Source organism: Ursus arctos, unplaced genomic scaffold, assembly GCF_023065955.2.
Source record: "Ursus arctos isolate Adak ecotype North America unplaced genomic scaffold, UrsArc2.0 scaffold_28, whole genome shotgun sequence".
Taxonomy (NCBI): domain Eukaryota; kingdom Metazoa; phylum Chordata; class Mammalia; order Carnivora; family Ursidae; genus Ursus; species Ursus arctos.
Window position 1 is genome coordinate 8672987 of NW_026622963.1, and position 25788 is coordinate 8698774.

The 25788-nt window shown below is 40.6% G+C and overlaps 1 protein-coding gene across 11 annotated transcripts in view; it reads left to right on the forward strand.

Moving 5' to 3' along the window:
• NEO1 (neogenin 1) overlaps positions 1-25788 on the forward strand; it is a 235571-nt gene that overhangs the window by 173169 nt on the left and 36614 nt on the right. For 6 of the 11 annotated variants that reach the window (XM_026478465.4, XM_026478468.4, XM_026478469.4 and 3 more), the window contains 8 exons: positions 6358-6577; positions 13688-13842; positions 16286-16434; positions 17030-17168; positions 18759-18808; positions 19747-19894; positions 24072-24182; positions 25250-25444. In XM_026478465.4, coding sequence (XP_026334250.2) covers positions 6358-6577; positions 13688-13842; positions 16286-16434; positions 17030-17168; positions 18759-18808; positions 19747-19894; positions 24072-24182; positions 25250-25444 — 1167 coding nt within the window. The remainder of the gene's footprint in view (positions 1-6357; positions 6578-13687; positions 13843-16285; positions 16435-17029; positions 17169-18758; positions 18809-19746; positions 19895-24071; positions 24183-25249; positions 25445-25788) is intronic. The other 5 variants (XM_026478467.4, XM_026478470.4, XM_048221789.2 and 2 more) reach the window with 1 other exon arrangement.

Sequence of the window (25788 nt, forward strand, 5' to 3'; positions counted from 1 at the left end):
GTATTCGTTGGAAAAGTGTCTGCTCATATCTTCTGCCCATTTTTTGATTTGATTGTTTCTTGTGTATTGAGTTTGAGAAGTTCTTTGTAGATCTTGGATACCAGTCTTTTATCTGTAGTGTCATTTGCAAATATCTTCTCCCATTCCGTGGGCTGCCTGTTAGTTTTTTTGACTGTTTCCTTGGCAGTGCAGAAGCTTTTTATCTTGATGAAGTCCCACAAGTTCATTTTTTCTTTTGTTTCTCTTGCCTTTGGAGATGTGTCATGAAAAACGTTGCTGTGCTGATGTCGTAGAGGTTGCTGCCTATGTTCTCCTCTAGGATTTTGATGGATTCCTGTCTCACATCGAGGTCTCTCATCCACTTGGAGTTTATCTTTGTGTATGGTGTGAGAGAGTGGTCAAGTTTCATTCTTTTGCATGTAGCTGTCCAATTTTCCCAGCACCATTTACTGAAGAGACTTTTTTCCACTGGGTGTTTTTTCCTGCTTTGTCAAAGATTAGTTGCCCAAAGAGCCGAGGGTCCATTTCTGGGCTCTCTATTCTGTTCCATTGGTCTATGTGTCTGTTTTTGTGCCAGTACTATGCTGTCCTTGTGATCACAGCTTTGTAGTACAGCTTGAAATCCCAGCTTTGTTTTTCCTTTTCAACAATTCCTTGGCGATTCGGGGCCTTTTCTGGTTCCACACAAATTTAAGGGCTGTTTGTTCTTTTTTAAAAATATTTGATAGCATTTACCGTTAAAGCTATCTGGGCTCGGACTTGTCTGTATGGGAAGATTTTTAATTACTAGCTAAATGTCTCTATTTGTTATAGTTCTACCCAAATTTTGTGTTTCTTTGTAAGTAGGTTTGGTGATTTTTGTCTTTCTGGGAATTTTTCTGTTTCCTCTGAGTTATCTGATTTATTGGCATAAATTTGTTCATAATTTTACTTTGTAATCTACCAATCTATATGGTTGGTCATATTGTTCCTTCTTTGATTTAGGTAACTTATGTCTTCTATTAATTTCTTAGTCTTGTGTCTTTTTTAAAACTTGTCTAAAATGTTATTCAATTTAATTTTTCCCAGCTTTATTGAGGTATGATTGACAAATGGTAATATATTTAAAGTGTACAACACAATGATTTGATATATGTATATGTTGTGAAAGGATTCCCACAATCAAGTTAATTAAAACACCCATCACCTTGTAGGGTTCCTGTGTGTGTGTGTGTGTGTGTGTGTGTGTGTGTGAGAGAGAGAGAGAGAGGGAGAGAGAAAGAGAATGCTTAAGATGAACACTCTCCACTAAGTAGGAGACTGGGTAGTTCCAGTGAGACTTCTCTTTTGATAAAGGTATTTAAATTTCCCTTTAGGCACTGCCTTAGCTGCATCCCATAATTTTTAATTTGTTGTGTTTTTATTTTCATTCAGTTAAAGATGTTTTTTAAATTTTTCTTGTGATTTCTGTGACTTCTCCTTTGATCCTTGGGTTACTTAGAAGTGGGTTGTTTGATTTCTAAAAATTGGTGGTTTCCCCATATTTCTCTGAATTCACTATTGGGGGCTCTGTTATTAGACGTATATGTATTTATAATCAATATAGTCAAAGAAAAGATATACAATTCAGTGATAATAATTGGAAATTTTAATATTCTCTCAAAAACTGATGAAAACAATTAGAAAACATGAAGAGTATAGAAGACTTAACTCTGACAACCACGTTGGCCTGATATTACAGAATCTCCACCCGACAGCTACAGATACAGAATTTTTTCAAGCACGTACAAAACAATCTTTGGGGTATGCTGGGACATAAAACAGGTCTCAGGAAACTTTAAAAGACTGCAACAGTGTGTGTGCCTGATCACGGCAGAATTAAATCAGATATCCACAGCAGGCCTGCTCTTTGGGGCTTGCTGTAGAAGTGGTAAATTCTTCAAGCTTGGGGTTCTTCTGCAGTAACAGCCTGCTGCGTGTGTACGCAGCCGTCCTGGGCCCGTTACATTGCCTTCGTGGGGCTTGGGGGGCCTGCGGCACCGATGAACACGAACGAGAAGCTCTAGCTATCGCCGTTGCCCGGACGAGTAACGTTTTGTCTCTGATGCAAGACTTGTGTTTCTGCCAGTGCCCATGAGACAGTAATAGCCTGTCTCGTTAGCTCATAAGTAAGGTAAATCTCAGACCCTGCAGAGTTCCTGGCAGTTTTCTTTAGTTCTTTGAAGATATTTTTAACAGCTGCTTTGAAGTCTTGGTTAAATCTAATATCCAAAGACCCCGAGACCTTTTGTATTGACTGCATTTTTTACCTTAGCCCCTGAGTATAGGTCACGCTTCGTTCCTTTGCATGTCTCTTCATTTTTTGGTGACTGGTGGACATTTTGGAGAGCATACTGTAGCTGCCGTGGGTTCTGACTTAGCTTTTGTTTTTTATTTTCTCGTTTTCATTTTTAAGTCTGGCTTTCTCGGGGTAACCCTTGCGTCTATATGGGTTAGTGTTTAGCCAAAAATATCAGTCAGAAGTTGTGCTCAAACACCTCACGCCAGGAAGCCTTCCACTCTCAGCTGGTGGATCTGGTGTGGTTTGGGGCATGCATTCAGACTTTTTCATTTTTAGTCTGCCTCAGCTTTTGCTTTCTACGGGGCTCTCTCACTGGTCCTCGGAACACACACGTAGGTTCCGCTGACCAGGGATATGTGGGTCCCCTGGACCTGCTGCTGGCTCTGCCGCTCATACTCATGGCTTTCAGTCTTCCTGGGGTATGTGGAGAGCTTATCGAGCCTTTTTACTGTTTTTTCACCTTCCCAAACTCCCTATTAAATCCTGCTAGTCTATCCTCCACTGTTGGCTCTGGAAAAAGATCACAGCCTCAGGCTAGCAGAGACACTGGCCCTTCCTAGTCATTTGCCACCAAGATTACCACTCTGACTGACGATACTCCACATCAGATGAGCCCCTCTGGCGGCAGCAGCGAAGCCACGGGCTTGGGGACCTGCCCTGCTCTGGTTGAAAACTACTCCCACAGAGGTGGGGAGCTTGGAACAGCCGCAGGCGGGAACGGCACACACTTGCTGTTTTCACCTGAATAATGATAATTTTCACAAATAAGTGCTTCTTGGTTTGTTGCATGCCTTTGGCCATTTCCAGTCTTTGACAGTTTTGTCCAGCTTTATAGTTGTTTTTTGGGAAAAGCATTTGTTGAAGTCCTCAAACCATCATGCTAGAAGTCTGAAGTCCCAATCTATATCATTTGCCATTGATCCTGGTGTAACTCGACTGCCTGTTTGATTCTCTGGGATCACATAAGACTCTTCCCTTACCCTCCCAACTGGGACATGGACCAGCAGGAAAAGAACGAACTTGGGGAAAGTGGGTGTGAAACACCAGGACCAGAACGGACATGGATTTTTCCCATAGTTAACTAGGAATCACTTAGGATGACCTGGCATTATTTATACTTTTATTCTAGGTATAACTGATAAGATAGATACATTTGCAAAGCGAATGTTTATATAACATAACTACATAAATGTTGTTTGTATATTCTTTGAATCAGCTAGAAATATTAAATTGTTGTGTGGGATGAGATTCTAGCAACACAGGTCTCCATTGCACTAACATTCTCCCTGAATTTTCTTCCACTTTATTAATTCAATAAATACACATTTATTGATTGTCTAAGGTATACACAGGCACAATGAGTGATGCCAAGAGGAAGCAGATACAGATTTTGTCCTCCAGGAGCTTATAGATTAGGTTAGCATGATTCAGCCTGAACATACACGGGAGGCGCTGGGTGCCATTAAAGACTTACAGATGTGTGCTCCAGAAGTTCCATAGGCTAATTGAAGTTTCCCTGTCTGACGATTCTTTCAGTCATCACCCGTTACTTCTGTGCCCTGGTCCTTCCTGCTTACATTCCCCTCCTGGTTGCCTTTATACTTACGTTCTTCTGCTTGTCACCCATTCAAGCTAATTGTGGTGATAACATGTACCTAGTGCTTCCCACGTGCACTTTTCTTACTGATGTTCATGGGGTTCACATCAGCCTGGGACATGGGTGGGGAGTGTTTCCAGCTTATAGACAAGGTAACTGAGATCAGAGAGACCAAGTGACTTGTCCAGCTTCACATTATTAGGAAGCGGCAGAGGCAAGTTTTGAACACAAGGTCTTTGTACTTGAAATCCCGGGCTCTTTACAGAAAAATTCAGCTTCATGAGTCGGGTCAGACTTGGAAGCAGCTTTTACTTAGTGTGGTTCTGGATGGGCACAGAAATGAGGCAACAAAGCAGGGCTGTTCAGGCTACTCTTTGAACCGTTTCCCTCTAAGGGTTTTTAGTGACTTAATTTTACAATAATCAGAGACACGTATTTCTGGTTGCTTCTTACACATTTCTCTGGCAGATATTGGATCATTGCTTTGGACACAGCACGTTCAGAACCAGATCTGCCATATCTCTCTCAGTCTCTGGTCTCTTCTAATGTTGCCGTTCTCTGTGAATGACATCACCCACCACCCACAGCACCCATTCTCCCAAGCCAGAAACCTGGGAGTCCTTGACTCCTTTCTAACCTTCACCCCAGCCTCCAATCCTGCCATTCCCATCCTACCTCATGGGGTTGTTGTGTGAATAAACTGACACAGTATATGAAAAAACAACTCCGAAAGCTGTGAAGGAGAGGCAATTGTCTCTGAGGCAGCACATCCATCGAAGCATCAGGAATAAGGATGAGGCCTTACAGGCCGTTCACATGTAACCTTCTCACAGCGTGGACACTTGTGTCAGTGGAGTGTGGACTTGTATCTTCTGGGACTGTGGCTGTGACTTCATAGTCTTACATTCTGATAGCACTCTGTTCAAAGTACTTTCTCACAGGGAGAGGACAAGAGAGAGCAAGTGAGTTGCCCACGAGGACACAGTGGATAAGTGGCACAGCAGGAGTGGAAATCCTGTTGGCTTAAACTAAAAACCAAAGTTGGTTTTAACTCCATCGTTTCCCGCCTGTGACCTAGGATGAGCAATTTAGCCCTTTTAAATGTCAGTCTCTACATATAAGTCAGAAATAAACTGACTGTCCTTTTCTCATAGAGTTGTAAGGCTCCAGTGGGTCCGTATGAAGAGCCAGACTGCCACGTACGAATGGTGGCTGTTGGATGACTCTTGCCCCTTCCCCCCGAGGAGCGACTTAGGCGGTCTTCTCAGTATCTGCCCTTAGAGGACTTACTCTGGCGTAGTTACTTGGCTGCCCTACTTGAGACTTCAGTTCACAGAGCTCTCCCGGAGGTTGTTGACCTACCATTTCCCTGAAAATTAGGTCCAGAATTTTCATGTTTTCCTGTCTGCCTCTCTTCTACTAATTTTCCCATTAGGTTATGACACAGCTTGGATGAACTCCTTTAGTTAAAAATTGTGAGATTATACTTATACTTTCTGGCCCCAAGATGCAGGAGATTTTCGGTTCAATATTAGGAAAATCAGGCGTGTCCAACAACAGAATGGACCGCCTTGAGGAGTAATAAAGTTACCCATGACTACAAGTATACAAACTGAGATTTTTGGCGAGCGGAGCTTTGACTTGCCACTGCTTCATCTATCCCATCCATTTCCTGAGTCTGCAAGCCATGGTCATATAGATTGTAGAGAGGACTGTAACCAACAGATAAGCTACTAAGTGTTGTGTTTTTATGGTTTGGGGATTTTTGATTCATGTTTTTATATTGCTATATTTAAATGAATTGAAAATGAAATAGCAAAAGTAATATTAGTGAAGTAAGGAAGGTTGTCAGACTTGCCTGCGTATTGCCGAATTACAGAGAGCAGTGTTTAATATCAGACAAAAGTTAAAGATGTGGGTGGCTCTTGAGTCTCCTGCAGAACTGAAGATACCGGCTCTGCAGTGAGGTCATGATAGCCTGGGCCTATGTCCAGAGTGACTAGGCTCATGTTATTCCATATTTGATAAAGTAACTAAAAGTACTGAGCTTTTATCATAGGTGAGACTTTTATGTGCAAAGGTTGACAGGTGTTGCATGCTGCTTTCAGAATTAAAATTACTTGGTCACTGCTGTGTCCTTCTGTGAGATGTTTTACTCTCAGCCATCACCCTCCCTGTCCCTTGCCCACAACCATTATAGTGACCAGAAAGTCTGCTTGCTCTACAGTGATGTGTCTGAATAGTGCCCATTAGTTTTCAGTAGTTAACCCTGGCCTGCATGTTAGCCTTCAGTTTAATGGCCTTTTTTATGTTCATTCATTTTATTTTATTTCCCATCGTGGTTTTGTTTATTTCTTTTTTGTTTTTTGTTTTTTCTGTTCTCTTTTTTAAAACCGTCGTGGTTTGCCCTTCATATTCCCCAATGTTTGCACATGACAAGATGTTGCCATCCCAACATTACCTCCCACTTCACTGACCAGTGCCACTACTGACCATCTAGCACCAGCCACAACGGGACCACTGCCTTCAGCTCCTCGGGATGTCGTGGCCTCCCTGGTCTCTACCCGCTTCATCAAATTGACGTGGCGGACACCTGCATCAGATCCTCATGGAGACAACCTTACCTACTCTGTCTTCTACACCAAGGAGGGGATTGCTAGGTAAGTGTCCATATGTCCGGAGCCAGTTCATTGCATCTTGGTCTATCCCAGCCCAGTCATGTTCACCCTGGCTCTTTGTTGTGCAGAATCTATACCAATTTTTGGTACAAAAAATATGATCACCAAGATGCGTATTTCCCAATTTTAGGTCATTAAAATTTATCCCAATCAGACTGAGGTCCTGGTATTCATTCTTTCCTGCCTCTCTGGAATAACCTGGGGAGAGGGTGTAGATAGAGCTATTTAGGTGGAAATAATAATATATAACTAGAGCTACTCTTTTTTCATAAGGTTCAGTCACCACAGCCGTAGGACATGACTGAATTAGAACAGTCAGATTCTAGAAATTACGGTAGACTTAATTTATAGAAGTAATCTTAAATGAATATTTGCCTGTACTCATATGTGGATGTGGGCTGCTGAGCTCCCGGGGGGTCTCCTTAATGAACCAAAGTAATTAGGAGCTAATTTTCCTAACCGCATTTTCATGAAGTTCCTCATCTCCACCTCTTTCAGGAGCTCACTTGGCTTCTTCATGGCTTATGGGAGATTGTCCAGAGTCCCCAGGCCACTTTACTCATAGTCCAGCTTTATTTTATCTGTTCAACCTTACTCGTCTCTCCTCCCAGTGTAACTCTCTTTCTGATGAAGCCAGTCTGATTCCCATCCCATTCCACCTTTCTTCCAGTATGTTCACCTCAGTTGCTTCGCCCTTTCCCAACTGAAGCTGAAGTCAGTTCGTCCTTCATGGCCCAGATTAAGCCCCAGAAAGCCCTCATGCGTTTTTCTCCACCTTTTTCAGCTTATACAGCCTTTCTCTTATATATGTTCATGTCAGTAATATTGGCACTTAATTATGATAACACATGATCTCTTACTGCCATAAGTTGTTACTCTTCTGCTATTTTATGTGTATTTGTGCTGTTTTCCCAACCCTACTATAAAACCTTTGGGAGGAACTTGCCACGTGCTATGTATTCTTAGCATTGCCAAGTAGATTTCTTCATTCATACCAAAATAAGAAAGCTAAAATATGTGTTTTGGTTAGGGCCCTCACACATGAAATAAAGCTTGTGTCTCTACCAGGCTGCTTACAGCTGATACACTTTGTATTTAAGACTGTCAGGTTCTGCAAGGATAGGAACCTTCATCAAAACCTCTTGATTTAAAGCTCTTGAGAAGTCTGCGTGACCTCATTTGGGCCAGATAGATGGAGCTACTCATAGAATAATGTTTTTCTGAACATTGTGCCGGATGTTTTGGGAATTATAAAGATAAACATAGTTCTAGACACAAAAAGACAAGACATTACTACCAAATGGCATCTGTGTTAAAATATCTCGCGATAGTCTTTCACATCTCATTGCTAATTTCGTAGTATTTCACAAAAGGAAAAAACACTTAGTAATTCCTCAGAGTAACAAACTTCTTTCCACTCCAGGTCCTTTGCCCTTGCTGTTCCTTCTACCAGAAATGCATTTCCCTCACAAACAACTGTTTCTGGCTTCGTATCTGTCATCTTCAGATGATACTTCCATAGGCCTTCCATGAATACCCACCCAGCTTAGCCCCCTTCGGCCCTATCACACAAGGTGTTCTAGAGCCAGTTTGTTCCCAAGCCAGATATTAAAGTTTCAGGAAATTTTGCAGACCTGGTGATGACTTGGTAGCTCAAAACAGGGCGTGGCACGAGTATTTACTGGGGCGAGCGCTACAAACCAGAGCTGGTTAGTAAACATTTACCAGAACACCACTGCTATCACATCACCCTCTTTGGTTTTGTTTTTTGCTTTTGTTTTGTTTTCAGAACATTTAACACTCTGAAATCTTCTCTTTTAATTAACCTGTTACTTATGTCTGTCTTATTCAATAGAGTATCACGGGCACCTTAAACAGGGCCTGACATATAACACTAAATAATTACTTGTTAAATGAATAAATTCATTGCAGTCAATGGAGAAATAATAGCTTACTCAAGAAATCACGTTGCGTTAATTAACTCCATTTGGAAAGAATTGAAGTTGTATCTCTGTCTTATATATAACAATAAATTATCGATAGATTAAGAGATTTTAAAGCTCGGATATTAAGGAGGACACATATTGCATGGAGCACTGGGTGTTATATGCAAATAACGAATCATGGAACACTACATCAAAAACTAAGGATGTACTGTATGGTGACTAGCATAACATAATAAAAAATTATTATAAAAAAAAGAAAAGAAAAAAATGTTTTTGCCATTGCTCGCAGTCTGGGAAATACAAAATAATGCAAAAAGTGAACCTATTTTTCACTTATCAGGCTGGCAGAAATCTTAAGTTGATGATATGTAGTGTTAAGCAAGTTAAAATGCTGGGAAGAAATCCGCTCTAGGCTTCTGGTGGCAGTGTAAGAGTAGCCCTTGGAGAAAGTGCTTTGGCAGAATTTTTTTTACCTTTTTAATGCACATACCCATCAATCCAACAATTACGCTTCTAGATGTTCTGTAGATAACGGATACACATAAACATAGGGCACTCATAAAAATGTTTATTGTAACATTATTTGTAAGAATGAGAAAAAGGAAAGAAAGTAAAGGCCCATTGATGGAGGAATGGGCACATAATTAATATATGTATATCCATAGGAAGTGTGATACAGGAATTTTTTTTAATGACATATCTGTGTATTTTGATGTGCGTGTAAATGCCGAAAGCAGTGATTCTCACCGAGGGACAGTTTGTCCCCATCCTTCAGTGGACATTTGGCCATGTCTGGTGACATTTTGGTTATTAAAACTCAGATGAGAGAGGATGCTTACTGGCATCCAATGAGTCGAAGCCACAGTGCTGATAAACGTCCTGCAGTGTACAGGGCAGCCCCTTACAACAAAGAATTATCCCGCCCAAAAGCTCAATAGTGCTAAGGCTGAGAAAACCTGACCTGAAGAGTCTGGTAAGATACAGGTCGGTACGTGCCACAGTTAGGTGTCAGGGAAGGACAGGTTTTGAGGAGAGAGAAAAACTGGGACTTTTGGATTTTTTAAAACTATACATACTTTTGTTTTTAATGAGAATCTGTCACTTCAATTTAAAATTAAATTGTCAGGCAGGAAGACAAGGCAAGTATATATAAAGGAAGAGGAGGTGCAAGGAGGATCCAATTTAATTTGCGTGTCTGGTGTTTGATGGATGGGAAAGTAAGAAAGCTAGCTTAACTGGCCCAGAGTTCTGGTAGGAATTAGTAAGAGATTATAATAAAGAGGAAGTTCGGAGCCAAATGTCATAACGCCAGTAAGAATTTGGACATAATCAGTTAAGAAGGGACCATTTTAGACTCCTGAGCAAGTGTGCACTGTGATTGTATTAAATACCTTTTCTTAGTAGTTTATGAGCACTACGTAGAGAGAAGAGGAGAAGAAATGAAGTCAGGGAGGCAAATCTAGTTAATCTAGGCCTGTGGTCGGTATGGCCGGGACGAAGGTGAGAGCAGTGACTTGGAGAGAACAGAATAAATCGAGGGAATATTTCAAACAAAGGTTCTTGGAGACTGTCATGTTTTTGTCATTTCATTTGTGAATGAAGTTTATGATTTCTGATTACAAGCCATTAAGGAGTAGAAAGAACACTAAGTCAGAAGACCAGATCCTGCTTGCTTGTTTTATAAACAGAATTTATTTAACCTTTATAATCTTAAGTTTTCTCATCTAAAAAAATGAGGGTAGTAACTTCTCGTTGCAGACTTTTTTTTTATAATAATTTTTTATTATGTTAGTCACCATACAGTACATCCCTGGTTTTTGGTGTAAAGTTCCATGATTCATTACTTGCGTATAACACCCAGTGCACCATGCGATACATGCCCTCCTTCACACCCATCACCGGCCTATCCCATTCCCCCACCCCCTCCCCTCTGAAGCCCTCAGTTTGTTTCCCAGAGTCCATAGTCTCTCATGGTTCATTCCCTTCTGTTTACCCCCCCTTCATTCTTCCGTCCCTTCTCCTACCGATCTTCCTACTTCTTATGTTCCATAAGTGAGTGAAACCATATGATAATTGTCTTTCTCTGCTTGACTTATTTCGTCGCAGACTTAAAATAAGAATTCAGTGTGAGAATGGAAGCCACTACCTGCATTTACAAATCCGGCTACTTCCTGCACTTAAAAAATCAGCCACCAGGTGGCATGTGTGTCTTGGTCATGAAGTATAATTCGTTTGGGTGCCTGAGTTTCTTGAGATTTCAAAGGGTCCTTCCTCTGCCTTTTCAACTATGAAGTGTTCACACTTTTTTTTTCCCCAATGCTTTTAGTGTAAATAGGAGTACTTTTCTGATATTAGCCACTAAATGGAAAATGCAGAGTAAGTTATTCCAGAAGTTATAACATTTTAGAGATGGATGAAGCCTTAGGTATCGTAGTTGAGCCCAGGAGTTGGCAAGCTGTAGACCCTGGGCCAAGTCAGACTTGTTATTTTTATGACCCAGGAGCTAAGAATATTTTTTGTGTGTTTTCAAATGATTACATTTTAATAGGTTATATAAGTAACTACATAATATTTGCCATTTTGTCTCTGAGCCTGTAAATATTTACTATCTGGCTCAGAAGGAATTAGTAAGCTTGTCATAACTAGAATTGGAGCGCTTAATGCCTAGCCCTGCACTGTCCTAATAGAAAATGTACCTTTTCCTTTCTCCTTTGACTCTTCGTTTACACGTTCTAACCTAAGTTCCATTGCAACCTCACACGTTTATGAGAATTGTACTTTATAACTCACCCTGGATCTTGTCCTGAAGTCAGAAGTTTTTTTCCAGACAGGCACTTGGTTCTGGGACCTCAGACCAATCTAGAGTTAAGGCTTTTGCAGGTACTGGCTGTTTATTATTTCATCTTAAGGAATCATACCTATTACTGATTTTTTTTTTAATGGTAATGTTTCTGTAGAAATTGGTTCTAAGTTTTTCGTTCCCTTCACTCATTTCTCCTGGTTTTTTTTTTCCTTTCACATAGGAATGAACAAAAGGTGTATGTGATATTATTACTATACAGGGTTTATGTAAGGAGGCAAATTTCCATTCATGCATTCTGCACATATCTGTGGGGCTGCTTCCACGCGTGAGCGTTCTGTTCAGTTCTGCTCTGATATGCGAATGTGATCGAGACACTTCAATTTAAAGTAAAATAGGGGCGCCTGGGTGGCACAGCGGTTAAGCGTCTGCCTTCGGCTCGGGGCGTGATCCCGGCGTTCTGGGATCGAGCCCCACATCAGGCTCTTCCGCTATGAGCCTGCTTCTTCCTCTCCCACTCCCCCTGCTTGTGTTCCCTCTCTCGCTGGCTGTCTCTATCTCTGTCGAATAAATAAATAAAATCTTTAAAAAAAAAAAAAAGTAAAATAGCACCCCCAACTATCTTTCTCAAGATAGTTTCAACTCTTTGTTTAAACTGTTATGTACAGTGAGCAAAACAGACCTCATCTGTGCACATGGAGCTTGTGGTTTGGCCAAGTGTAAAATCCCATACTTCCTTTTAGGCAGCGATCGTTTGTGATCAGAGCAACTGTCAGAAACTTCAGAGTGTAAGAAATCAGCTGATACCCTCCTTTTAAGTCTTGTGATTTGGAGGGTTAGCTGAAGAGAAGATGCCCGTCGATACCTCAGGTATCTTTGAGCAATAATTTTTGTTGCCATTGTCCTCTTCTCCGGTGGACCTAACATCGTGTACAGACAATCACTCTTTATGAAGAAGTGGGTAAAAATCAGGTAGTTTTAAAAACTATAGAAAACCACTGAAAAGTACTTAAATCTCTGAAATGTAAATGTTCACATACAGTCAGGCGGACTGGCATATGGTCATGTAGAACTAAACAAATTTCAATGAGTGATTTCAGGAAGAATTACCAATATCTTAAAGTAAGAATTTTAATTCAAATAGATTATGTAGTTTCAAGTAATTTTGTCCACAGAGTAGTTTGGGGCCTTTTTATTACTCTGTCAGGATAGATACAGATCTCTCCTTACATGATCGACAACCTTAAAGGCCAGCTGTTTGTCTAGAACAAATGAATTCTTCCACAGTATTTGTCGAAAGCTCTTGTGTATAACACAGACTGGTTTTGTTATGGTACGTACAGTAGACTGAGTATAATTATGGACCCAAGTGTGGGACACACAGACCCCAGGTTAGAGTCTGGAAGCTACTGCTTTTAAAGAAGCCAGATAACTGCTCCTGTGTTTTCCGTTCATAACACTAGCCTGCTAGATTCACTTGTCCTGTTTGTCATAAAATTTGTCACATATTTCAAATCAGTTTAGATATCATTGTGAAAGAGTATTTGTTTTAACAAATAAATTATAAAAATCAGTATCAGGATTAGCTTATTTTATAGATTGGGTTACTTTAGTATCATTTTAATTTTTGACGTTCCCAACTTTAAAAGTGATCATCTCTAGCTTTCTTTTTATTGAGTCTTTCATCCAAAATACACACAGAATTCTTTGATATTTTCTTTGAAAACTGGGTCATACTTGTAATCACCTTCTGTTTGTCTCCTTGAAAACCACTCCTTAAAACTCAGCGATTCCTAAAGCCTACAGAATTGATGACCAGTTGCCCCATTTGAAACGGCAGCGAGAACACCCTTGTCTGTGCCTTCTCTGAAAGGAAGTGGCAGTTATGACCAGAGAGTCAGTGATGTTTAAGCAAGAACGTCAGCAAGTTATCAGACCCATGTGAGATTGAGCTTTGCCACTCTCCATATTCAGGTCCATAAACTGTTCCATCCCGAAGTTTTGCTTTTTGGAGAGTTAATTTGACTTAAATTAAGATTTTTTTTAAATTCAATTAACCAACATAAAGTACATCACTAGCTTTTGATATCATGGTCAGTGATTCATTAGTTGCGTATAACACCCAGTGCTCATCACATCACGTGCCCTCCTTGATGCCCATCACCCAGTTACCCCGTCCCCCCACCCACCTCCCCTCCAGCAACCCCTCAGTTTGTTTCCCAGAGTCGAAAGTTAAGATTTTGACATGGCATTGTATCTATAGGAATTGCAATGAAAATGAAACTGCACATTCTAGAAGTATTCCTAACCGATGCTGTTTCTTTCCACACCCCTCTTTGTCCAAAGGGAACGTGTTGAGAATACCAGTCGCCCAGGAGAAATGCAGGTAACCATTCAAAACCTAATGCCAGCGACTGTGTACGTCTTTAGAGTTATGGCTCAAAACAAACATGGCTCCGGAGAGAGTTCAGCTCCACTCCGAGTAGAAACACAGCCTGAGGGTAAGTCTTCCATCTGTCTGTCAGCCCTATCTGTCAGTAGACAATAGGACGGTCTGCCTTCCACATAGCCTTGCGAACCAGAGCAGTGCAGAAGGTACAGTTCCTTGCCGTAAAGGACCTTATGAATTAGTTATGAATTAATTCCTGTCAAACACTGGCAAATAGTATAAGACAATGGGACTCCGCTGATACACACTCAAATTTTACTGATTCTTAAAGACCTGGCTCAGATGCCTTCTAGATCTTTCCTCTGATCCTATCTAGCTAATATTGTACCTCTGTAATTCTAGGGAAGTAGGCGGCACAATCATTTCTTCAAGGAGTTTGATTAGAAGGAAGAGACTAAGTAAGAATGTAGATAGAGGGGAACCTGATTCTCTAGAGAGTATTTTAGGGATGGGAAGTGGCTAGAAGATGTTTTGGCAAAAGACGAGTTAATGGAGAGAGATTTGTACTTCATCTGGAGGTGTTCAGCCTGTGGCAGGGGAGGCGTAAGTGTTGGAGACAGCCCTCACAAAATATTTTACATACTTAGCTGAACAAACCAACTTAAAATTTTTTCCATTTATTATGCCACTGTGCAGGTGAAATGAAAGAATTTCTTAGTGCCTTTTTAGGATATTTGCTTATGTTTATCCAATGAATATATTGAAAGTGATTTCAAGGGAATCGTGGGATTGTTTTGTTTTCCTTCCCCTTTAATAACTTAGAGGAAAGTCTTCTGTAGCAGCAGAAGTGTGAGAAATCCCACCTGTCAGGCCACACAAAATAATGCTCTTAACATTAAGTGAATAACGTGATTCATGACTAAATAAAGCAAACAACTGTCAGAGTAACCACATTCAGGTTTCTCTGCTTTGGTAGCGGAACTGCCAAGCTGTGGTGCTGTTATTCAAGAAAGCTGGTTTGTTTTACAAAATTTTGCCAGTTTTTTCCCTGTTCCTTAAATCTAATGGATTCTGTTACAGAAACACCGGCACCAGAGAAGTTGTTTTCAAATATAGAATGTCTCCCACAGTGTAGGCATAGGCAACCTCTGGAATTTGTGTATAAACTGGGACTGGAACTTGTCAGTTCGTCAGTCAGACAAAAAGAATATAGTAAAAAGGTACGGGAGCTGTTGTAGGAGTTAGAGCTGGACAGTCAAACCAGCCCTCAAGTCTTCCAGTCACATACATCCCACGGAGGGCCTCAGAATAATCTCCTAACCGGTCTTGAGTCCACATGTTAGAATCAGAAAGTGTGCAGCTCCTGGCTCCACCATTCACTGACTTTCCCGTCATGGGAACAGTTCTTAGCCTCTCAACCTCATCTGTAAATAGGGCTGATAATAGTATCCCTCTCATGTGGGTTAGTGCAAAGATTAAGTAAGACATCATTTAAATACGTGTAAAGCACTTTAAGCTGGACTGAGTGTAAGCATTCAATAAATGGTAGCTATTTAAAAAATCATTATTTAATCTTATTCCCTTACTGTTTTTTTCCATGCGTATGTTTACATGTCCTTTCTGAACACAGATCTGATCATGTCATGTCATGTTCCTGCTCATAATTTTTCAGTAATTACCTAACACCTACAAGAAATGAGGCACACGAAAGCTCCTCGTTATCTGGCTGTGTCCTCCTTCTCAGCATTCTCCCTCCCACATTCATTCACTATTCACCCTGAACCACATTACACCGTCTTCTCACATATCCTCCCCATTGAATGGAATAATTTTTCCCTTGGTATCTGAGGAAGCTTCTGGCTCCCCAGAAGTCTTCCCCAGTCCTTCCCTTGCCTACACATCCCCCTTTCAAAGCAGAGTTGTGTATTCTCTTTCTGTTTTTGTTACAGTCATTATGAAATCTGTTGGCACTTGTGACTTTTGCACTGTTTATACGTCTGACTTCCCTCTAGACTGGGAATTCTTTGTGGGCAGGGATTCTGTCTGTCACCGTAGCCCCAGTGACTGGCAAAAGAAGGCTCTCTCTCTTTTTTAAGTTTTTTACTTTAATTCCAGTATAACTAACATACAGTGTTATATTAGTTTCAGGTGTACAATAGAGCAATTCAACAATTCTGTGCATTACTCAGGGCTCGTCATGATAAGTGTACCCTTTAATCCCCTGAAGACTCTCTTTTTGTGATGGCTGCTTTAATGTGCTGTAGTCCTGCTGAAAAACTGGGATTTTATAAACCACAAGAAAAATTCCACAATGTTTATTTTTTCCTTTGAATACATTCGAGATACTTCACAGATAGTTTTTGGTTATAATTTGAGTCATAGAAAGGGAACTGTGTTTAATTATATATTATCCTAAAAGCACTTCAATCAAATCAATTGTTTTCTCAGTTTTTATTGTTTTTAAAAACATGGCCAATGTGACGTTATTGCTGAGAATGGTTATTGAGGAGTGCAGTGAATTTCATTCATTTGCTGTCTCAAAATTTTCTTTCTAGTTCAGCTCCCTGGCCCGGCACCTAACATCCGAGCTTACGCAGCTTCACCTACTTCCATCACTGTCACCTGGGAAACACCATTGTCTGGCAATGGGGAAATTCAGAATTACAAATTATACTACATGGAAAAAGGGACTGATAAAGAACAGGTAAAAGATGAAGCCTTTTTTTGTAAGATATATTTATTAATTTGAGAGAGAGAGAGAGAGAGCATGAGCGGGAGGAGCAGAGGAAGAGGGAGAGAGAGAATCTTAGGCAGGCTCCACACCCGGCATGGAGCCTGACATGGGGCTCCATCCCAGGACCCTGAGATCATGACCTGAGCCGAAACCAAGAGTCGATGCTTAACCGACTGTGCCATCCAGGAGCCCCAAAGCCATTTTTCAATCCATTGATTGGAATAGTATTTTGGAAATATATATTTCCAAAACTCAATACTTGCTTGTCTAGAAATCTCAGGATAAAAAAGTTGTATATAGGAAATGAAAAGTCAGCAGACTCTATTTCTTTGTACCAAGTTATATTCTGTAGTTTTTATCAGGAAGGGTCACTAAACATCAAGCAGTATTTCTCAGTTAATTGCCAATGTTTCTGATTAATCTGCTTTGATTGTTAAATAGCATTTCGTGAAAGGGACAAAAATCTGCATTGTATCAAATGCAGAATTTGTATAGTTAATTATTTTGCAGCATTTCTTTTGGCGGCTTGAGTTGTATACATGTGAATTATTTTACTTTATTCAAGGATGTTGACATTTCAAGTCACTCCCATACCATTAACGGGTTGAAAAAATACACAGAGTATAGTTTCCGAGTGGTGGCTTACAACAAACATGGTCCTGGAGTGTCCACACAAGATGTTGCTGTTCGAACGTTGTCAGATGGTGAGTCTTTCCGCCTTTGGATCACATAACATGCGTGGGGGCCCTGGTGAGGTCGTGGGCTTTGACATCAGAAGATTCAGGTCAAATCCCAGTTCTGCCCCTTTTCTGGACTTTAGTCACTTTACATGTCTGAGCATGCTTCTTTACGCATAAAATGTAGATAATAGCAACTTCATTGGGTTTAAAAGATTCACCGAGAGAGGGTAGAACATGTAGTGCCCGGTACGGAACAGTTTCTCATGTTTTTATCTTTAGTAGGGGCTTTTGTATAAGTAAATGTTGCTGCTTGTTCATAACACAGACCATTCCAGGGCTGATGGAAGACTGGCTTTATTTCACTTTGCAGTCATATCTGTATGCCATATAGCTCTTTGTAATTCCTCAGTGTTTGGTGACAGTTTCATTGCTTACCTGTGACTGAATTTCTAAGCTGAGTTATATTCATGTGACCATGACCTAGAGCAATATTTTTTAAGCTACAGCTTACCAAGGGGATTGAGTAGGTCAAGACCGGCATTTTTTATTTTTATTCTTATTTTTTCACTATTTTTTAATTTAAATTCAATTAATTAACATATAGTGTATTATCAGTTTCAGAGGTAGAGGTCAGTGATTCATCAGTCTTATATAACACCCAGCGCTCATTACATCATGTGCCATCCATGATGCCTGTCGCCAAGTTACCCCATCCCTCCACCCACCTCCCCTCCAGCAACCCTCAGTTTGTCTCCTGTGATTAAGAGTCCCTTATCGTTTGTCTCCCTCTCTGATTTCCTCTTGTTTTACTTTTCCTTCCCTTCCCCTATGTTCCTCTGTTTTGTTTCTTAACTTCCACATGAGTGAGATCATTGTCTTTCTCTGATTGACTTATTTCGCTTACCGTAATACCCTCTAGTTCCATCTGCGTTGTTGCAAATGGCAAGATTTCATTTCTTTTGATGGCGGAGTAGTATTCCATTGTGTGTGTGTGTATATGTCTATATATACACCCCACATCTTTATCCATTCATCTGTCGATAGACATCTTTCCACAGGTTGGCTATTATGGACATTGCTGCTATAAACATTGGGGGATAGGTGCCCCTTCGGGACATTTGTATCTTTAAGACCAGCATATAAAAAAAATATTATTATAATAGTATAGAAAATAACAGTGTTTATTGTGGTTAATAAGCATATATATTGTTTCCTGAAAGTCATAATGTTTTTCAAGAATTCAGGCCTGTTTGTTTGCTTGTTTATTTCTAGAATTTTCCTCAGTTTGGATATGTCTAACAGGGAAATTCTATAAAAAAAATAAACTGGCCTGATTTAAAAAATGTTAGTCTCATGAAAGAAAACCAGGGGGTGGGGGGCAATAAAAAATGTGAAAGGACTATTCAGAGAAAAAATGGGGGACTATCACTATCCACATAGTGCTATCAACATGAGGGCATTGGCTGCTAGGTTGAGACCTTCGGGTTGCATAATTAGTGTTTCAGATGTGCATTTGTGTAAAGTCTGGCCAGGAATATCACATGATGGGGTGATATGTGGGTGACCGAAAAAAAAAATTTTTTTTTCCTTTTTTTTTTTTTTTTGCCTGTCCAGTTCCCAGTGCTGCGCCTCAAAATCTGTCCTTAGAAGTAAGAAATTCAAAGGTAAACTTTATATTGCTATTCATTTTTATTGGCATACTGTCAAGTCTCAGAAGGGCTTATAGAGAAGGAGATTCTATATCAAAAGAATTGTAATCAAGCAGAGAAATAAGGTGTCATAGATATTACACCTGCCAGTAAAGCTGGACTTAGAACCCAACTCCGTGTTTTCCATTTAACTTTACTGCCTTTCTCTGATGCCAAGATTACTTTAGTCTTTCTGCAGATGCATTGTGGTTTTGCAAATCCTGACATTATAGATCTTAGCAGTTCAGAACATTGGTGATAAAGTGGAAAGAAGTAAGTTGTTTATACCCCAGCCCCTTAGTACTGTGAGATGAGCCCACTGTGAAGTGAAGGTAGACAGCCGTCAGAGTGGTGCACAGGCTCAGACTCCCTCTGAGCCGAGTCCACTGTGCAATGAAGGCCATGTGTGCCTCTCAAAGGCCCAGAGCTGCTTCTGGACTACATTGACAACTGAGACACTCAGTCCTTTCAAAAAGTACCATGGGAATCCTTGTCCTTTAATTAAAAACCAGCTATTAATTAATGATTCCCTTCTTGAAGAGTTTTAGGCAGAAATTGTCTAATTTCAGCCATTCCACAATGGAGATAGAAGAGAAACTTACACCTAACCATAGTTTACTTCCTAATCTATGTGCCCTCTGACCTTATATTTTCCTTCTGAAAGCTTTTCTGAGACTCTTGCCTAACGTCTAAATACCCAGGAGAATAAAGGCCCAGAGCATACTGCCCGCAAATATAATCTTCCCACTTGATCATGGAGGATTTTTAAAATTAAAAAGTAATTTTGAGTGATCCCTAAGTAAAACTCTGTCTGAGCACCCTGCTGCTTTTCTGTCAGTGAATTCAAGATAATTTATAAAACAGGAACAAGATTTTGCTGTATTCAGTCTTCCCCATAATCTTGTCTTTCCCAGAGTATTGTGATTCACTGGCAGCCACCTCCTCCAGCCACACAAAACGGTCAGATTACTGGCTACAAGATCCGCTACCGAAAGGCCTCCCGAAAGAGTGATGTCACTGAGACCTTGGTAACTGGGACACAGTTGTCTCAACTGATTGAAGGTAAGCTGCCTTGCATGTGGGTGAAAGGTAGGAGCTGGCGTCTTTTTCAGGCATTGAGTTTTGCTAGCCTAATGACTACTCTGAGCAGTTGACTTAAAGTAAAAACAGTTCAAAAGAATTTGTAATGGTTCGGTCTACGTCTGACGTGATAAAAGTTAATTGAACACAATCTTATAGGTTCTGTCATCTCTGAGTGTTGAGATTGTGCTTGAGTTTTATTTCTTTACTTGTGGTTTTCTGTATTCTCCACATTTTCTTTTTTGAATATATATAGAGATCTTCCTCAACTTATGATGGGGTTATGTCCCAATAAACCCATCAAAATTTGAAAATATCCTAACTCAAAAATATATTTAACACACCTAACCTACCAAAATCATGGCTTAGCCTAGCCTGTCTTTAACATGCTCAGAACACTTACATCAGCTGACAACTGGGCAAAATCATCTAATATAAAGCCTATTTTATAACAAATTATTGGATGTCTCATGTATTTTATTGAATACTGTACTGAGAATGAAAAACAGAAGGTTGTAAGTGTGTAAGGCGTTTACCCTCTTGATCCCAAGGCTGACTGGGAGCTGCCACTGCCCCTGCCCAGCATCACAAGAGAGGATTGTGCCTCCTATCGCTAGCCTGGGAAAAAATCACACTTCGGAATTCAAAGTACAGTTTCTACTGCATGCAATAGTATTGCTTTCGCACCATTGTAAAGTCAAAGAATAGTAAGTCTGTACTAGTTTTTTGCAATCTCAAAACAAGGTAAAACAAAGCTATGTAGGCCAAAAATCTGCTCAGTCTAGCTGGTAGCAGAGGTCTACAAAATGATTTATACATATACATATACATATACATATACATATACATATACATATATATATATATGTATATGTATATGTATATATATATGGCACTGACACCACACATGCGTGTGTGGCCCGAAACATTTGTGAATAGCTATAGCAGTGCTGTAATCTTTCTTGCTTCTACTTGTTATATGATAAATTTTAGAGAATTCTGTCCAGGATAGCTCCTTTTGTGTAGATTTCCCTTTATGTGCAGCAGAGCAAGTGGCATACTCGGTGACAGTGGGCCCTACTGCCTCTTTGATATGGGCTTCCTCTACAGATGACAGAATAGCCCCCTCTTCCTTCCTCCAGTAGGGGGAGTAGACTTGGCTCTGCAAGGGCCAGTTGACTTTGCAGGAGAAGCATGGGAAGAAGATGAAGTGCTTTTTGCTCTTTGGATATTGGGACTGTGCTTATAAAGAATAAAGATAGATGCCCCTAAGAAACCATTTTGGAGGTTCCCAGCAGAGCTGGTAGAAGAACACTGCAAGAATTGGAGATATTGACATCATTACCTAAGCCCTGAGAATGAATTTCATCACCCTTGGGGAGCTCTCAGCTTCCCTTACGTTGCCCCCTCCTTGGTAGAGAAACTTGACATCTGCCACTTTCCTGTGCCTCTAGGGGCCAAGTTCTTGACAGAACCAAGATCTGGGGTCAAAAAATGTAATGCGATGAGTTTCTAAGAACTAAGTGAGTCACTGGCAGTGAAAACTTGTACTCCTGTAATCCAACAAGCTTTTCTCCTTACTCCTCACCTCAAAGATGGATTGACTTCTTTCAAAATAGGTGAATGTTTGTCTCCAGGGGTAGCTTTCAGTCTGAGTTTCTTCACTTGAACCCCACAGCTCTAAGCTGCAGTGAGTAGACATGGTTGCAGTGGTGTTGCCGAGACATCTCACTAAAGGAGCGTTACAGTACAGTTGGTCTTGGGTGTTCTTAAAAACCAATTGCCATGAGAGACTCTGGACTCTGAGAAACAAACTGAGGGTTACAGAAGGAAGGGGGTTGGGGGAGATGGGTTAGCCCAGTGATGGGTATTAAGGAGGGCACGTGTTGTGATGAGCACTGGGTGTTATATGCAACTGATGAATCATTGAACACTGCATCAGAAGCTAATGATGTACTATATGTCGGCTAATTGAAAATAAAAAAAAAAGAAGTTGCTGATTTGACTCCAAATACAGATAATATTTCCCATCCGTAAGGCTTTTATTTTGAATATTTAATAGATATTTACTCTATACCAGGTACTGTTCTTGCTGCTAATAATGTAAAAACAGAATATAGTCCTGGACCATGAGGAGACTATTCATTTTCTCAATGAAACATTTGATGTGTAAGCGAAATAATCACCTTCATGGTAAAAATAGCTTTTTCTTTACGGAGAGAATCATTGCATTTTGAAATCCTGTTTAGATTCATTTGTTTAACGGACTTTATTGAACTTGTATCAGCATGTACTGGCATTAGGTACATGATGGTGAGCAAAAATGGACATTTTTGCTCTCTTGAAGCTTGATAAGTATCAGAGAGCAATATGGATTACCAGGGTCCTGTCCTGAACCACAAATGACATGACTCAGTGTTAGCCAGAAGTAATTGTTTCTTCATTTTGCACACTTACGGCACTTAACACATTCTGCCATATCTTTATAATATGAATTGTGGATCTTAGTTTGAGTCTATGAACTCTGTAGGTTACCTGGGGGGAAGGGAACTCTTAACCTCTTTACACACGCATCTCTTGCTCACACATGCACGCGTACGCGAGCACTCTCTCTCACTTTCTTTTTTTTTTTTTTTTAAAGATTTTATTTATTTATTCGACAGAGATAGAGACAGCCAGCGAGAGAGGGAACACAAGCAGGGGGAAGTGGGAGAGGAAGAAGCAGGCTCATAGCGGAGGAGCCTGATGTGGGGCTCGATCCCATAACGCCAGGATCACGCCCTGAGCCGAAGGCAGCCACTTAACCACTGTGCGACCCAGGCGCCCCTCTCTCACTTTCTTTCTTAATTAACTCCCCAGAGGGGAGGGAATGATAATTTGGTTGAATTCTTTCAGGACCTCAGTTGAGCCATGTTTGCCAGTAGTCCATACTATTTGTTAACAGTTACAAACACATGCACAGCCCTCTCTGGCACTTTCTGCTTCCGTGTATGCAGGGAGGTGATGGGTAAACTGACTTGGGCCCAGCCATTTTGCTTCTCCTTCTGCCTTGCTTGTTGCTTTTTTGTGGGCAGACAGCTTCAGGATGGGCCTGCTGAGGACAGAACCTCCCATCTCTTCTCTCACCGGGTGACAGGATTCATTAACTGAGCCATCCTGCATCCTGGCCACGTTCTCTCTCTCTGTGGTTCTCTCTTTAGAGCTTCTGTAAAATGCTGCTGGCCAAAGATCCCAATATTTCAATGTGCGGAGACAGGATCATTTCTCATAACCTTGTAAGATGTAACGCAATATCTAGTATTTAAGTGCTCTAAAGATGCATACACGTGAACTGGACACTGAAAAATAGTTAAGGTGGTAAATTTTGTTATGTGTTTTAACCTAAAAAAAAGAAAAAATGGACGCATGAATTATCTGAATAGCTGACTCTATTATTGCCTGTTGCTCTGCTTTGCAGGGTAGACTTCTACATGTGAATTTTTGTTGCCTTCAGTACATTGGTGAATTTATTACTGATAGTGCTATGAAAAACTGCATAAAAGAAAGGCTTTGTTCCTCTTTTACTTATTGTATATACTTATGGGCAAACAAGCTGTTTTGAAATAGGTTTGTAGGCCGTATTCGGATGTTTACAGTTGTTCTACTCTTGTTATGGGATGGCTCAGAGAACAGAGGTGAGGTGACCCAGCAGGAATTACATCTTTTAATTCTTTTCCGGTGTTGGGTGTCTTCTGAGACCAACTGACTTTGTTCCTTTGTTATGACTCTTTCATTATCCTTGACCTCTTTTTGACCTTAGCTTCCTAAGTAAAAAAATGAAGGGATTACATTAAATGATCTCTGAGGGGCCTTCAGGCTCTTAAAAAAAAGGATCTGTAATCTCCTGGGAACTCCGCTCAGTGGTTTTCCTCTTGATTGTGTGGGCTTTCGGCCCCTTCTGGAGATGTGGGAGCCCCTCTGTGCTATGGGGATGTGTTGCTTATGCTCTATTAACTTTAACTGAAAGCTTGTCGGGATAGTAGCTGTGTACTGACTTGGTGGATGAAATACTTAACGAGAAAGTATTAATCTTTTGTTTTCCAGACTCTTACTTCAGCTTGTCTTTTTTTGTTTTTTGTTTTTGTTGTTTCTTTTGTTGTTGTTGTTATTTGGATCTCAGGTCTTGATCGGGGGACTGAGTATAATTTCCGAGTGGCTGCTCTAACGGTCAATGGTACAGGCCCGGCTACTGACTGGCTGTCTGCTGAAACTTTTGAAAGTGACTTAGATGGTAAGAACAACAATCCACAGGATTGGGAGAAGCTAGGTACTAACCAACTGTAGTCAGATGAATTAAACTGGAAAGCCACAGCTTTGGGGGTGTATGTGGCTCAAGTCTGTGAACTTTAATGTATCACACTGCTGTCATTACTGTAACACAGCAAGTCCCCTGGAGTGCTTCCCCCTCCCCCACTCCTGCCCCAGGGGCTTTGAGAGACCTGTCCCTTTAAGCAGAACCAGAACAAATAAAAATGTACAGGTGCTTTAAGTCTAGTTTTTCATCAAGGCCGTTGAGTAGATGGATGATCTGAAATTTCACACTGAGCCACATCAGCCTGCCTCCCTTTTTCTTTTAGTCCTGGACACACTGCCCTTTTTCTACCTCTTCATTCAACGAGTACCTTTATGTAGGTGTGCGTATGTACCTTTATGACACACAGGTGCTGCACTTGGGAGACAAAAGACTGGGTCCTTATTCTCATTCTTGGTTTGCCAGTTTTTAAATTTAGATAGCAGGTTATGCCTCGAAGTAACAGATTTGAAAGATACTATAAATTGCTACCTTTCTTAAGCCTCTTAGTCTCCCACCATTTAAATCAATATGTGGTTCTAAAGTTTCCTATTTTCTGACTTATATTACTTAAGGGAGTAAATAATTGATACAATTGCTGTAACGTGATACGTGATAATCTGTTGAGAGCAGGCTTCTAATTAGTTGGTGTTAAGCCTTTCTCATTCCCCCTAGTTGAGTCTGGGACTCAGATGTGGGACCAAGGGGAATGAATACCTATTGAAAGGCAGTTTATTTGTTTCTCTCCTTTGGACAGAGGTTCTTAGACCTCTTTGTCTCCCTTCCAGATTAATGTTGCATTGCCTTGTATTTCAGGCTGTTTGGGTTTTGCTTTCTTCTCGGAATGTGGTAAAACCATGACCCATACTACACTATACATACTGATTCTCTGTGAATTCTTGGGCATAATGGAAAAATCTTAACCCCAGATAATTTGGCAGGAGGCTAAACACCATGCCCCAAGGATGTAAATATTCTAAAGTCTTGCTTTTCTACTTCCTTCCCAGAAACTCGTGTTCCTGAAGTGCCTAGTTCTCTTCACGTCCGGCCACTGGTCACTAGTATTGTAGTTAGCTGGACTCCTCCAGAGAATCAGAACATTGTGGTCAGAGGTTATGCCATTGGTTATGGCATTGGCAGCCCTCATGCCCAGACCATCAAAGTGGACTATAAACAGCGCTATTACACCATCGAAAATCTGGGTATGTATGCTGGGGAGAAGAAGTAATTGCACATGGGATTTCTTTCTTTTGACTTTTTATTGTACGATAATTTTTTTTTACAGAAAACTTATTTTTTATAATAATTTTTGTTATGTTAGTCACCATACAGTACATCCTTAGTTTTTGATGTAGTGTTCCATGATTCATTATTTGCGTATAATACCCAGTGCTCCATGCAATATCTGTTTACAGAAAACTTTAATACAAAGAGGGGCGCCTGGGTGGCTCAGTCGGTTAAGTGTCCGACTCGATTTTTGCTCAGGTCTTGATCTCAGGGCCATGAGATCGAGCTCCGCATCGGACTCTGCGCTGGGCATGGAGCC